The sequence below is a fragment of the Ictalurus furcatus genome, chromosome 15, assembly GCF_023375685.1.
Source record: "Ictalurus furcatus strain D&B chromosome 15, Billie_1.0, whole genome shotgun sequence".
NCBI classification, from domain to species: domain Eukaryota; kingdom Metazoa; phylum Chordata; class Actinopteri; order Siluriformes; family Ictaluridae; genus Ictalurus; species Ictalurus furcatus.
In genome coordinates, this window is record NC_071269.1 from 21,869,437 (window position 1) to 21,883,074 (window position 13,638).

The window sequence follows — 13,638 nt, forward strand, 5'->3', positions numbered from 1 at the left end:
ATTCTTTATTTTTCCACATTTTAGAATGATAAAAAATAAAACAAAATAATTTAATATTTTATCATCTTCAAAGTAGACGCTCTTTTCGCCTAGAATTTCCAGAAATGTATTCTTGGCATTTTCTCGACCGATTTCTTGAGGAATTTCCCTGAGGTCCTTTTTAAACAGTATAAAGGAGTTCACACCGACGCTGGACTCTTTATCGCCTGCTTTTCGGGATATTTAGCTCAGAGTCGTACGTTTACAAAAAATTTTGTAATAAAATGTTCGTTTTCTAGTGAAAGAAATGAATACGTCGGCACGATTATATTTTTGTCTACGACACCGATTTCACACGTTTAATCACACACCTTCAGATCGAAAGCTTTTTAACGATCGTGAGAAACAGTTCAGTCGAGTGTCCACAAACTTTTGACCGGTAGTGAGTCTGTACGTATATTATATATGGGTTCAAATGTCTGAAAATATGGGATTTTTAGAATTCTGAAATATTTAAAACAATGAAAGTAAATGTTCAATATCTTGAATATTTAATACTTAAGATTCTGCACTTTCTCTAGGTCCATATTTAATTGTAAGCAAATGTGTGATATTGACCATGTTAACTGCTTTGTACAAAAGGTCAGCGTGTCTTCATGTCTAATCTCTTCTATTAACGACATTCTGATGGATTTGATCCAAAATAGTTCATAAGGTTTAACACAAACTAGTGGAGTCCGTGCCAGCTCGAGTCCGCACCGGCATTAAAGCAAAACGGGGACGTACCGAATACTAAAAAAAACTCTGAAATTCATGTCAAGATTCTCCTTTTCACTCAAGTTGCTGTCAGTAATAGAGTTTGTAATGAAAATTGTTGTATTAAATTAGAAAATAGTGCACAATAGAAGCGTTTTCACTAGTACTCTCAGATTTTTAGACCCCACAGTGTGTGTGTGTGTATTTTTTAAATAAAAACAACAAACTTTAAAGGTTAATATTTATATAAATATAAATCCAAGTTCATATAAACCTTTAGTGCATAGTAACTCAGCTCTCGCTCAGTACGTCCCCTGAGATATGTTAAATAAATGCCAGCATGAAACGTGTCTCTGATACAAAATACATCAGTAACAGCACATAAGTCTTTCACAAGTGCTCACCATAAAGTTTATGAACATCCACAATTTGGGGATTTACAGGATGATTTTAATCTAAGTATTTTAATTCATTGATTGGTTACTGACTAAGTAAACATTATACTACAAATATAATATACCACCTGAAGAGAAGAACATGGATCTAAGTAAATAGTGTGTAATTGTATCCATGTAATATTCAGACTTTTGTTTCTAAAAAGTCATTATGGCCTTGTGTAGCTTTTACATATTGAATTAATGTTCATGTTACTACAATAAATAAAGTTTTTAAATGAACACATTTCTATTTAAACATCAGAGTTCAAGACGAACCCGCCGTTATTTACCCATTTACGTTTTCATGAACCTAAATATATTACTTAAGTGGAAATTCTGCCCTTAATTTAAACATGTTGATGCATGAATGAATTTTTTTCAATGTAACTCATTAAACAAAACAACAAACAACAACAACAACAACAAAAAAAAAAAAAAAAAAAACATGGTGGTTCATGCTTTCTCTACTTTCATACATTCAGGAAAATGGTTTCCCAAAAGTGATATATAGTGCAAAAATAATAGTAAAAAATATAGTCAAACACATGTAACTAAACACGGTTAGTTAGGATGCTTCTCAGCACGCAGATGTTGGATATTTGCTGTGCTGTGGAGATGTGGTCAGACTTGTAATTGTAAAAATATTAGTGTTTAAATGGATCGGTCTAGAGCAGGGGACCCCTTTATCTGTAAAATAAATACAAATAAATTCCACCCGCCCTCTCTGAACACACTGGACATGATCTAAAGCAAATATTATGCTTATTGCTTAAATGTGTAGAATAACACTCTGGCTATATATTCCACCCTCAGCGGTGGAATGAAATTCATGAACAGAATCCATCACGATCTTCAAAAAAAAAAAAAAATGGCTAAAGACCCACCTCTTCCGCGAACACTCAGTTAACCCCGAACTAGTCCCCTGGTCACTCCTTAAAAATGATTATTTTTAAATAAAATAAAATAACAATCTGCACTTACACTGGCTCTTACACCTCTACTCTGTGCCCTTTGCTCCTCTAGAACGCAATTAAAAGATCTTGTACGGTAGCACTACTCGTATTTTTCTCCGCTTGATATATCGCTTTGCTTGTATTTCCTCATTTGTAGGTCACTTTGGAGAAAAGCGTCTGCTAAATGAATAAATGTCAACGTAAATATTAAAGCGTTTTGTTCCTGAACTTTCTGCCAACACTACACATCAGGGTCAAGTTGATATTATTTATAGCTTGGCTTGTATTTAGTAACTCAGGCTTGGATTGAATTTAGTTCAAGGTACATAGCAAGCAGGATAATAACTATAAAGAAGTCAATAATAAATATAATAACTTTGATAATGGGGATTTGGTGGTTTATAAATGTAGTGCAATCACTGCAGTGCGGAAACTAACAGGGAAATCAATCATACGGTATCTCAAAGATAAGAATAACAAGAATAACCAGGTGAATCTGTCCGTGTTGAAGATAAATTCAGTAAACTGCCCGTAAATATCCCTGTTGGGAATAATAAAATGTGTACTAGTATTCAATAAGGACATTTTGGTATAAAATCCTACAGTGTCTATTTAAAAAGAAAATAAAAAAATTCTGATGTAGCTATGTGTCAGTCAATCGCTTGGAAGCGATCCGAGACGGATCATCTGCATTTGAATGGGTTTTCTGGTCCCGTGCTTATTGGATATCTGGGGGAAAATCTTCCATTTCACCCGTTAATACCCCGAAATGTAACTTTTTAAATATATTTTTACTCATAGACTCATCTTTAAATATATAAAGATAACAAAGTGTAAAAAATATATATAAATCTAAGACCTCTTTATTTCCTAATCATAGAAAAGTTACATGCAGGTCTGTATTTGTGCCAAGTATACTGTATGTGTTTGGTTTTCAGGTGCTTATATTTTCTGAGGTCGTTTCTGTTTGGTGTAAACGGAGGCTATGGAAATTTACCATGTGTAAAGATTAAATATGGTTGCCGTTTATTTCAGTGACTTCCAGGCAATCTGGCTCTGCAGCTTGGTACAACCTGAGCTTGGCTTTCATTTAAAAGAACGAAAATCGGCTTTGTCTAGAAAAGTATTTTGGACTTCCTCATTCTCTCGGTGTTTTCAGAAAATGAACGCTCTCGTTGAGACGCCTCTTCATAGCAAGACTTCCTCAATGTCATCCTCGAGTGTCGTAATGGCTCTAACGGCCGGGCCACTCTCGGAGACGTGCAGCGTGGTCCTTTTCAGCCTGCTGGGCGTCTCTGCGTCTCTTCTGCGTCCACTCGATGAAGATTTTGTGCCGGGAGGACTCAGGAGCTCCATCTTGCTGGGTGACTCATGCGGCGCTGACAAGGATGCAGACCCGAACAGCTGCTGGATGAGGTTGGACTTCTTCTCCTTGGCAAGCCCACTGAGGTCCATCCCTCCATTCTTGTCTCCTGACGACTGGTCCACAGGGCTCCGGCGTCCGAGACCTGCTCGAGGTTTACCAAACGACGGAGCGTAGCTGCCAAACGTGAGGTCAAGATCCTGAGTGGTGTTCTGTGATCGCAGAGCTCTGCCCCTATTCCCGGTCTTGGGCGTGCTCACATACTCTTGAGGCTCTGTGAAGCTGAAGATGGAGGTGTTCGGATTCTGAGGAGGCGTGTGAGTGCTTCCTGTTTCGTTATGGATCAAGTAAGAGTCCTGTGCCTGAGCTCGCATGTCGATCTCATGCATTTTGGCCAAAAGTTGGTCTTTTCGTCTGCGCTCTTCCTCTGCACGCTCCTGATTGGCCTGGATCTCCTGCTCGCTCGAGTGCGGCTCTTTATCTTTACCGTCCTCTTCCTCAGTTTGCCACTCACTTCGCCTCTTCCTGTCCTCTTCATCTCGATCCCACCCTGTCACAAGGGACAAATAAGGTATTTGAATATGCACACATGCAAGGACAGGCATGCACGTGTCTATGTCTACATGCTAGAGAGATTTTGTCCTACTTCTATTTCCACAGCTTTTGCTTATACTCTACTACCTGTGTATGTCAGTAAACCCAGATGGCACTTTTAAACATTAACATTTCTATTCAAAGAATTCGAAGCTGCTTCAAATGCAAATATTTTAAAAGAAGCCTGGACAATTTTCTATCAGCAGCTCATGTTCATCTTCTCGTCTATTTGAGATTAAAATAAATAAATAAATAAATAAATAAATAAATAAATAACTTTTCACCTGTACACCTGCTCATTCATGCGATTATCCAATTAACCAATCATGTATCAGCAGCACGATGCATAAAATCATACAGGTCAAGAGCTGCAGTTATTGTTTACAACAGACAACAGAACAGAGAACAACGTGGCACGGTTGTTGGTGACAGGTTGGTTTGAGCATTCCAGAAACTGCTCTCTGATCTCCTGGGATTTGTATTGTCCATTCTGTGAGCAGAAAAGCCTTGCTGATGAGTGAGGACACAGGAGAATGGCAGGACTGTTTCAAGCTGACAGGAAGTCTCTGGTGACTCAAATAACCACTCTTTACAGCTGTGGTGAGCAGAAAAGCATGACGCAATGTGTCAAACCTTGAGGGAGCCCACGTCGGGATCTGGGGAATCGGAGGCTACGTTAGGCACAAGATCATCAAAACTGGACTGTCGCCTGGTCTTCATACTCGAACCGTTCCGATGTCACTCTAATGTTTGATGTGAACGTTATCTTGAAAATCTTGACCTGTATCTCCATGATTTAATGCACTGAGCTACTGCCACTTGACTGGCTGATTGGATAATTGCATGAATGAGCAAGTGTACATCTGTTCGCATTAAAGTGACTTGTGACTATAAGTGATAAGCGTTGCCTAATTGGGAAAAGGTTTGGGTTTGTCAAGTTTCCATTGAAAATTTCACATATAATGCGAACTGTTTTCTTGAGTTTGGTCTGACTTTCCCCATCACCTGCTTACAGTATAAGGGTGACACAAATAGAGCATGCAGAATTTACAGACCGATTAAATGTTGTCCATTTTCTAATATTCGTTTTGTCTTCAGAGTTAACAACACCCAAAGGAATAAAGCAACCGGTCACATGATACTAGAAGAAATGGCTCTTTTAATGCGTCGTTTATTTAACATCCAATATAAACCTCATGCCGTTTTCCACACCTAAACCAAGAAAGGTTCTCATAGCGGTGTGCAAATATGCCATGGCACCTAATGTATGCATTATCGCAGTAAATCTGTACCGTGGTTTTCCCATAACATTTTAGATATCAATTAGAGACGCACCAAAATTCAAAACATCCTTTAAAACATTTTCAGCTGAAAAAGTTAGACACCGTTAGACTCCGAAATTATGGAAAAAAAAAAAGCAAATTGGCAGTGCCAAAGCACAAAGTATAACAAAAAATATAACGGATTTCATTGCCTTTGTCGTCGATGATGGATGATGGATTTCGGAGGCTAAAAGAGCACATCGAGCGTCCTTACAGTGCTGAGTCGACAATATTTTCAAATACACATCTACCAGAATGATGCTGCGTATTTGCAGCTGACATTGTTGAGTTTCTGGCTACAGATATTTCATCCCTCAGATCTACTACTGAACCCCGGCTTCAGCTTCAGGCCAGGAATTTTCAATCCATCCATCTATCCGTTTTCTATACTGCTTATCCTTAAGGGTCGTGGGGAACCTGGAGCCTATCCCAGGGAGCACGGGGCACAAGGCGGGTGACACCCTGGACAGGGTGCCAATCCATCACAGGGCACAATCACACACACATTCACACACCCATTCACACACTACGAACACTTTGGACATGCCAATCAGCATGGTCTTTGGACTGGGGGAGGAAACCGGAGTACCCGGAGGAAACCCCCGCAGCACGGGGAGAACATGCAAACTCCACACACACACACAAGGCAGTGATGGGAATCGAACCCCCGACCCTGGAGGTGTGAGGCGAATGTGCTAAAGCCAGGAATTCTCATTTCACTAATTTCAAAAATTGACATTATGTACACTGGTAAACAACAGGCCTTATTTATCAAGACGTATAAATACGGATTTATACGTGAATCATCAGTATGAGCGTTTACACAAGGAAACTGATCATAAAATTCATAATAATAAAAAAAAACAAAACGTTCCTACTCATGCTCCTGATTGTGTGTAAATTTACACATAAGAAGACTAACTAATGTAAACACCGACTTGATGTTTATGATCATATAATTTGCTTTTGTTTTGATCATATAATTTGCTGATGTTTATGATTTTATAATTTGATTCAGTGCAGATTTAAATCTGGAAGATACTGTCGAGTTTAAATAGCGTATTTTTTATGATGTCACAGCAGTTTAGCAGATGCTCTCATCCACAGCGAATTACAGAAGAGCTTCGGATTATCAAAAACATCCTCATGCTAGTTCACTAGGTCAGGGACTAAAAGTAACTTCAGTTGTTCAGGCTTTACCCTGCTGTTCCTTTCGTGCTCGCAGCCGTCTGTGCACATGAACCTTTATGGAGATTTGTGGGCGTTACCAAAGACACATCAGCTGTGCAGGTGATTTACAGGTGATTAGCATTCATCAACATCCACACGCAAATACAAAGAAAATCAGCGTATCTGGATCTTTTGTAAATCCAGCGGAAACTTTTAGTTCATTTGGTTTACGCAAACATTTACGCGCAACTTTACTAAAAGACTTTAGCGATTTTGCCATAAAATTAGTCGTTTGTTTTGCAGCCTCGAGGAACAAAAGCACCAAATGTGACCAATACGTACCTCGGTTGTGTCATGTAGCCGAGCATATGAACGTTAGAAAGAGAACGCGTAAAAGTTAGATCCTAATACGCTGTATGCTAATTGCAGGAGAGTTTCCACAGAATTCAACAACGTCAACGTCGCATCAGATCCACACTATGAACCTCTATGAAAGGAAAATCTTCTCAGTGACTCACCGTCTCTCGGTCTCGTCCCTTTCGCTTCGCTCGGATCGAACTCCAATTTTTTCCTCTGCCTCTGCAACTTTTCTATCTCCTTTTCAATTTCTCGCCCTCTTTCCGCAACTCTGTCCGTCTCTCTCTCCCGTTCCGCCATCTCCTTTGCTCTTTCTTCCTCCTGCTCTCGCACCGTCTCCTGAATCCTTTGCTCTTCTGCTTCCGTATGTCTCTGCTCACTGCTTTGACGTTCCTGATGGAATATTTGAAGAAAGGAGAGAGAAGGAAAAAAAAAAAACCCCAAAAGAGTCATAAAAACAGATGCTGAGTTTTATGTGCACAGAATTATGACGGAAATCCTCCACTGATGTACGCAGTGCTTTTAGCAAGATTTGGACGTGTGCACTTGTAGAGAAGTACAGCATCCTTTCTCGTAAAGATAAGGGGAAAAAATGAGGTGTCGCACTCATAACATGTTTTGCTCCAAATCAAGGGAATCGGTGCAATCCAGTAGCGGCGAGTGGCTTTTAAAACAGAGGAAGCACAAGTGTCTGATATAGAAGTGTATTTCTTCACTATATGGCCAAACGTTTATGGACACCAATAAACATCACACCTGTATGTGTTCCTTCCCCCAAACTGTTACCACAAATTTGGAAGCACACAATCGTATACGTATACGTTCAAGCCGCAGCACTGCCAAACTACCACTGCTGGGACCTTGGTCAGTGATTAAGTACGAGATCAACTGCATGTGTAATAGAAATGTACGCTAAGTAAGGAATAAAACATCACGGGGCAGGCTGTTGTAGGAAAATGGAGATTCCTGGAGACACTAGAGACTCCTTCCACAAATGTTATTTAAAAGGTCTTCTTCCAGAAAACATCACCATATCAACGGCGATATGTTTTTCTGTGTTAAAGAACAACCTGTTATTTAATCTGTCTATCGTTAGGCTTAGATTATGCCGTATCTGTGTCACTGTGAATGAGCTGTTGCTATAGAAACAATAATGTATTAGAACAAGCACGTGTAATATAATCCTATAGCTAGAAATACTGTCAGGGCTGCTGTTATAGGAAATTAATCAACGCCTTCTGACCAATCCGAATCAAGAATTCAACAGCGCTGTGGTATTAAGCCTTTTAGAAAACAGTGCTGGAGAATAACGTGACCATTTTCATCCTCGGATTAATCCTAATCCTGAGCTATCTTTAACTCAGGGCTCTGTTTCGTGCAGCAGGATGAATGAATTAACCAGGCTACTGTTCAAATTGTTGAATAAAATCAGGGCACAAGTTTGTACGTTGCACAAATTTTCAGCTGAAAAAAATGACGTGCATAAAGCTTTTCTTTTTTTATGTTTAGAAGGTAAATTAGAGTTGCATGATGGGATGTAGCAAGGCATGCGTTCGGATCCGTTCTTTATTCCGTGAATCTGACTCAGAGCGGGACTTGTGATTCAACAGCGAGTAAAATAAATAAATAAATAAATAAATAAATAAATAAATAAATAAACTTACAGGGAATTTCCCCAGTGTGGGATCAATAAAAGTTTTTATCTCATCTTATGGGGGAAAAAAATAGAAACACTATTTTGCACAATTTCCACAAAATGTGTCATTACATTAGAACTGTCAATTACTGTGAAGCAATTATGCACCATGGTAAGATTACATGTTAACATTTATTTGCGATAATGGATGCAGGAGTTTCTCATTGGGAGCTCTCATATTCATTATTGTGTAAAACCTATAGAACTACACTTAACCTTTTTTAAAGTGCACCTATTATGGTTTTTCAAGTATTACCTTTCATGTAGTGTGTTATAGAGCTGTTTGTGAATATAAAAACGTCTGCCAAGTTTCACAAATCAAAGCGTACCACAAACTAAGTTATTGACTCCTAAAAGAAGGAACCGATTCTGAACAGCTGAAACGATTCGTTAGTGATTCCAGACTTTACTTCCTGTACTAACCTACGTAGGTTTGTAACAAAAAGCCCCGCCTCTGGTCTTCATCAGCTGCTCGTGAACAGACGGAGCTGAAACTCGTTATGGTAGTGGGCGTTTCCTTTTCCGACACACGCTGACAGTGGTCGACCAATCACAACAGACTGGGACATCTGTCCAATCAGAGAAGAGTATGCTCTCTGAAAGGAAAGGTTTAGAACGAATCCTTTAGAACGGATCATTGAACGAGTCGTTTGTGACACTGGGGGGGAAAAGGTAATGCTGTAGTTTCAATTATGAGCACATTAAAGTGTTTTTGACCTTGGATGCATGTAATTCTATTGTATGAGACCTTTAAAACAAAATTAGGCACGTTTCAAAACCATAGTAGATGCACTTTAAAACCTACAGATCTCGAATGAATCCTACAGATCCTGTTTCTGCCACTGCTGTTCTGTAATACAGCTTGTGAAAAGAAAGAAGCTGTTAGCAATCTGTTCCTCCACATACTATTCTATTCTTCCAAATGCTGTTTCTTTATTGAGGTCAAAAGTTAGAATTCATGAATGTTTTAGGAACTTTGTTACAGGTTGGCCACAAAGAATTTAAATTGAGTTTAGCACGATCAGTAGTTTCTTTGGTTTAAAGGTTGTACATTTTACCCTACATTCACCCAACCAAGTGACAAAGCGACTGGTGACGATTCGACAAGCGACGCTGGGATTGAGATTCGCTCAATTCTATGCAAATTAGGTACTGTGTGACGCAATAACACAACAAATCCAAACAACATTTTCAAATCAGTCTTATGGTGCATGTGGACAGACGTTCCTTCAGTTCCCCACTCACAACTTTAGTTCTCGTTAGAGGTCGACCGATTGATCGGTTTTGCCGATGAATCGACACCGATAACCGATCGCTGGAACTACCGGTTATTGTCCAAAATGGTTGCGCAAAAGGGTCCGCTGTCATTATACAGGACGAGAGCGGCCTCTAGAGGTGAAATAAAAACTATCACTGTGAAATTTTGTTGTGTTATTTGAAGTGTTTTTTGATTCATTTTGGATGTATATCTTTTATTTACTTTAATATTTATTAATAGTTAATATATATTAATATTTATGTATTTATTTCATTTAAAAAAAAAGTCCAGTACATTTTCAGGGTCCAGTCCATTTTCAGGGTCCAGTCAGTACTGTTTATTTTTGTAATAAAGCTCAGCAATATTTGACTTTGAATGGTAGGTTTTCATTCAGTATCAATTTTAAAAACTATCGGTTGATTAATCGGTTTTCGGCAGGTACCGCCCTACATAGTTATCGCTATTGGTAAAATCCACTATCGGTTGACCTCTACTTCCTACCTGCAATAAATTCTCATTTACTGCTCCGAAGAAAAACTCTTAACCGTGGTTTCATCTTATCATGTCATATACAACCTTTCATCAAACTTGTATAAAGATTTTATGAAGAAAAATAAAGCTTGGAACGAGGTATCAGAGATCATTGGTGCCTCTGGTGAGTTTATGTAACTAGTACAGTTAGCCTGCGTTGCTAATCTACCAATGAAGCTAGGTGGAAGCATCAGGAATCAGCGTTTCTCTGCAAACACTACTGGGGCATTACACGTCATCGAAGGAAACATGAATGGAGTGATGTACCGAGACATATTAGAGCAGAATTTAATCCCTTCGACATGAAACCCCAGGTGGCCTAGCCAATGTCCTGACTTTGAAATGGATTTTTGAAAGGGGACCCTAGTGACTTTGGGGAATTGTAGAGAGGAATGGGCAAAAATTGAACCATAATGCTGCAAAAAAAGAGCTAATTATGCTTAATTATGTTCATTTGCAAGTTGTAATGACAAGATGTAACGACTGTAATGTTGTAATATCCCACCTTGGCACATGCTGATTCGAAGTGGGAAAAAAACTAAAAAAACATGGATGCCCGAGTAGCTATTGGCACCGGTGTACTATAGCGAACTTCAAAAACATTCATGCAACATTCTAGACTGAAATTGCAGCACAGCAACAACACAGGACAATAGCAAGTAGCATTAGCAACAAGCCAGTCAGCTAACGTTAATGAGAACGCGAATGATGATTACCTTCTCAAAATGATGATTAGTATAGTCAATCTTACACTGCTAAGAACTCATTTAAAAGTAGAGACTGTTCGGTGTGCACGGCCATGGTGAGCTGAGGTCACGCTGTAAACAGGGAAGGAACTGGTAGTCGAGAAGACCGTAGTTGCCAAGTTGACGAGTTGAAATTATCGAGCTAGTACTGGTTGTAGACGAGGAGTTACAAGTTCGTCTCGAACGCAGCGTTACTTCTTACCATAGACATCTCAAAAGGTACAAATAACTGGGAAGTAGGGCTGCAACTAACGATTATTTTCATAATCGATTAGTTGGCCGATTATTTTTTCCCGATTAATCGCTTAATCGGATGGGGGCGGGGCGAACTTTCAGTACCTTTTATCATTTATTTAAAATAAAATCCACAAACTGAGTGTTACAAATATAGACTTCAGACTAAAACTTTACACAGCTGTTTGCCCAAAACTGAAAAGAACCCAATACACACACACACACACACACACACACACACACACACACACACACACACACACACACACACCAGAATATATATTATTAATTTAGGACTCTAGGTTAATTCGGTGCTTTTTGTGCATCCATAAAAAAAAACTGCATAAATATACATTAAGTTTATGGATGCACAAAAAGCACTGAATTAAACTACAGTCCTAAATTAATAATAAAAACTCACTTTCAGTGCACCTTATGGTTTCTGTTACTCGCTGTCTTTAGACATATTATTTTACTTTTGATCATAATGTTTTAATTAGACATTATAGATCTTACTCGCGCTCCCACTGTGTATCAGCACTTCTACACTGTGCGTGATCAGCAACGCGGCCTCGTTACTCACACATCACGTCCGTTATAATAAACGAAAGAATTTACACTGCGAGCGTGCAAATACAGCATATAATGACAAGAAACTGGAATTAAACTAAACCTTTTAAGCAGCTTGCACCAGTTTCCCCTGCCCCTTACACACAGTGGAGCATTTTGGATATAAACATAAGTTTGTCCTCGTGCTCCAGTATGATTTCCACGGTGTTTAAAATGCGCCCCTGCCGTAGAGCACTTGGAGGTTACACACTTTCTTCCTCAGTCACGAGACGATTTCGGCTCCGTCTGATGGTGACTGAGGTCATGTTGGGAATAAAATGTAACGCTGACAGAAAGTACACTGAAGAAAGACATTGTCGGTGATTCTGGGTGTCTGCTAACGCTAGCGTGCTTATGACGTCATGCGCCGTCGCCTAGGAAGCGGCTTATACTTCTGGTTAGTAAAAAAAAACCCGCTAGTGTTCTATTTGAGATGATATTACCTTTCTAAAATCCACACACTAGACGGTTGAGTACACAGTGTATAGTATAAGTGTATATGTGTATAGTACTTGGACACAACTTTACAGTATTTACTCTCCGAAGTGTGTTCTCGGAACAGAAGTAACGTAATGAGTAAATCTCCCCCGTGCCGTGCGCAGACCGACTAATCGATAATGAGATTCGTTCACAACGATTTTCATAATCAATTATTATCGATTTTATCGATTAGTTGTTGCAGCTCTACTGGGAAGCGTTAAAGGCTGAAAGTCCATCCATCCATCCATCTTCTACCGCTTACTCCTTTTCAGCGTCACGGGGAACCTGGAGCCTATCCCAGGGAGCATCGGGCACAAGGTAGGGTACACCCTGGACAGGGTGCCAGTCCATCGCAGGGCACAATCACACACACACTCACACACCCATTCATACACTACGGACACTTTAGACACCCCAATCAGCTAAAGGCTGAAAGTTTCACAGAAATTAATAAGTGTTGTTAAATCTAGGCGCATCGTAAATTCTGCTTCAGTGAAAGAGACTTGCCTTCAGAGACAGATAGTCATCCGTCTGGTCATCACAGGAAAGCTCACTGCCATTCGTGATAGCAAGAGGCGGAGAGGGGAAGTCTAGACAGAGCTCTTCAGTTTGCACTGCTATACTTCTGCTTGTACCAGCACCTGAACATACAAAAGAAGATATAAAACCGTGGAAAGTGTAAGATCATATCCTTATCTTTTACCCAAACCCTCTCATATGTACTTCCTTAAAAACAGGAATATATCTAATAGCATGCCATTGTTTATACAATGCTAACTGGTCGCTATTCATTCTAAGCAGATAAATTTTTTATTTTTTTTTTTAAAATACAGTTTACCAAGCAACTCCAGACTCTGTACCTTTCCTCCTGGTGGAATCTTCTAAATCTTTCTTTGAAGCCCCTCTCAGCATTCGATTAGCGTAAATGTTCCTAGTGTCCAGCTCTTTTTCTCTCTCCTAAAAAAAAACAACCCCATTATAAACCAACCAGAGTCAATAAAAGCTCCACATGCATTACAACAGTGGTTGTGTTCTTTGTGTATGTGCCCAGCTATATGACCAGCTATCTTCTGCATCTTCAGGTACCTTTAGTTTGGCGCACAGCTTGTCCATTTCCTCCCGGAGTGTTTGGGTTTCCTGTAGGGCATTGTGG

The 13,638-nt window shown here is 39.4% G+C and overlaps 1 protein-coding gene across 1 annotated transcript in view; it reads right to left on the reverse strand.

The window, feature by feature from the left end:
- Window positions 1-2,972: 2,972 nt before the first annotated feature.
- The window catches only part of lca5 (lebercilin LCA5), a 19,449-nt gene continuing 8,783 nt past the window's right edge, over window positions 2,973-13,638 (reverse strand). Inside the window, exons 4-8 of the mRNA XM_053643731.1 lie at window positions 13,572-13,638; window positions 13,346-13,442; window positions 12,993-13,126; window positions 7,093-7,324; window positions 2,973-4,038 (exon numbers count right to left, since the gene is read on the reverse strand). The exon at window positions 13,572-13,638 is cut by the window's right edge and continues 71 nt beyond it. Coding sequence (XP_053499706.1) covers window positions 3,314-4,038; window positions 7,093-7,324; window positions 12,993-13,126; window positions 13,346-13,442; window positions 13,572-13,638 — 1,255 coding nt within the window. The 3' untranslated portion in view covers window positions 2,973-3,313. The remainder of the gene's footprint in view (window positions 4,039-7,092; window positions 7,325-12,992; window positions 13,127-13,345; window positions 13,443-13,571) is intronic.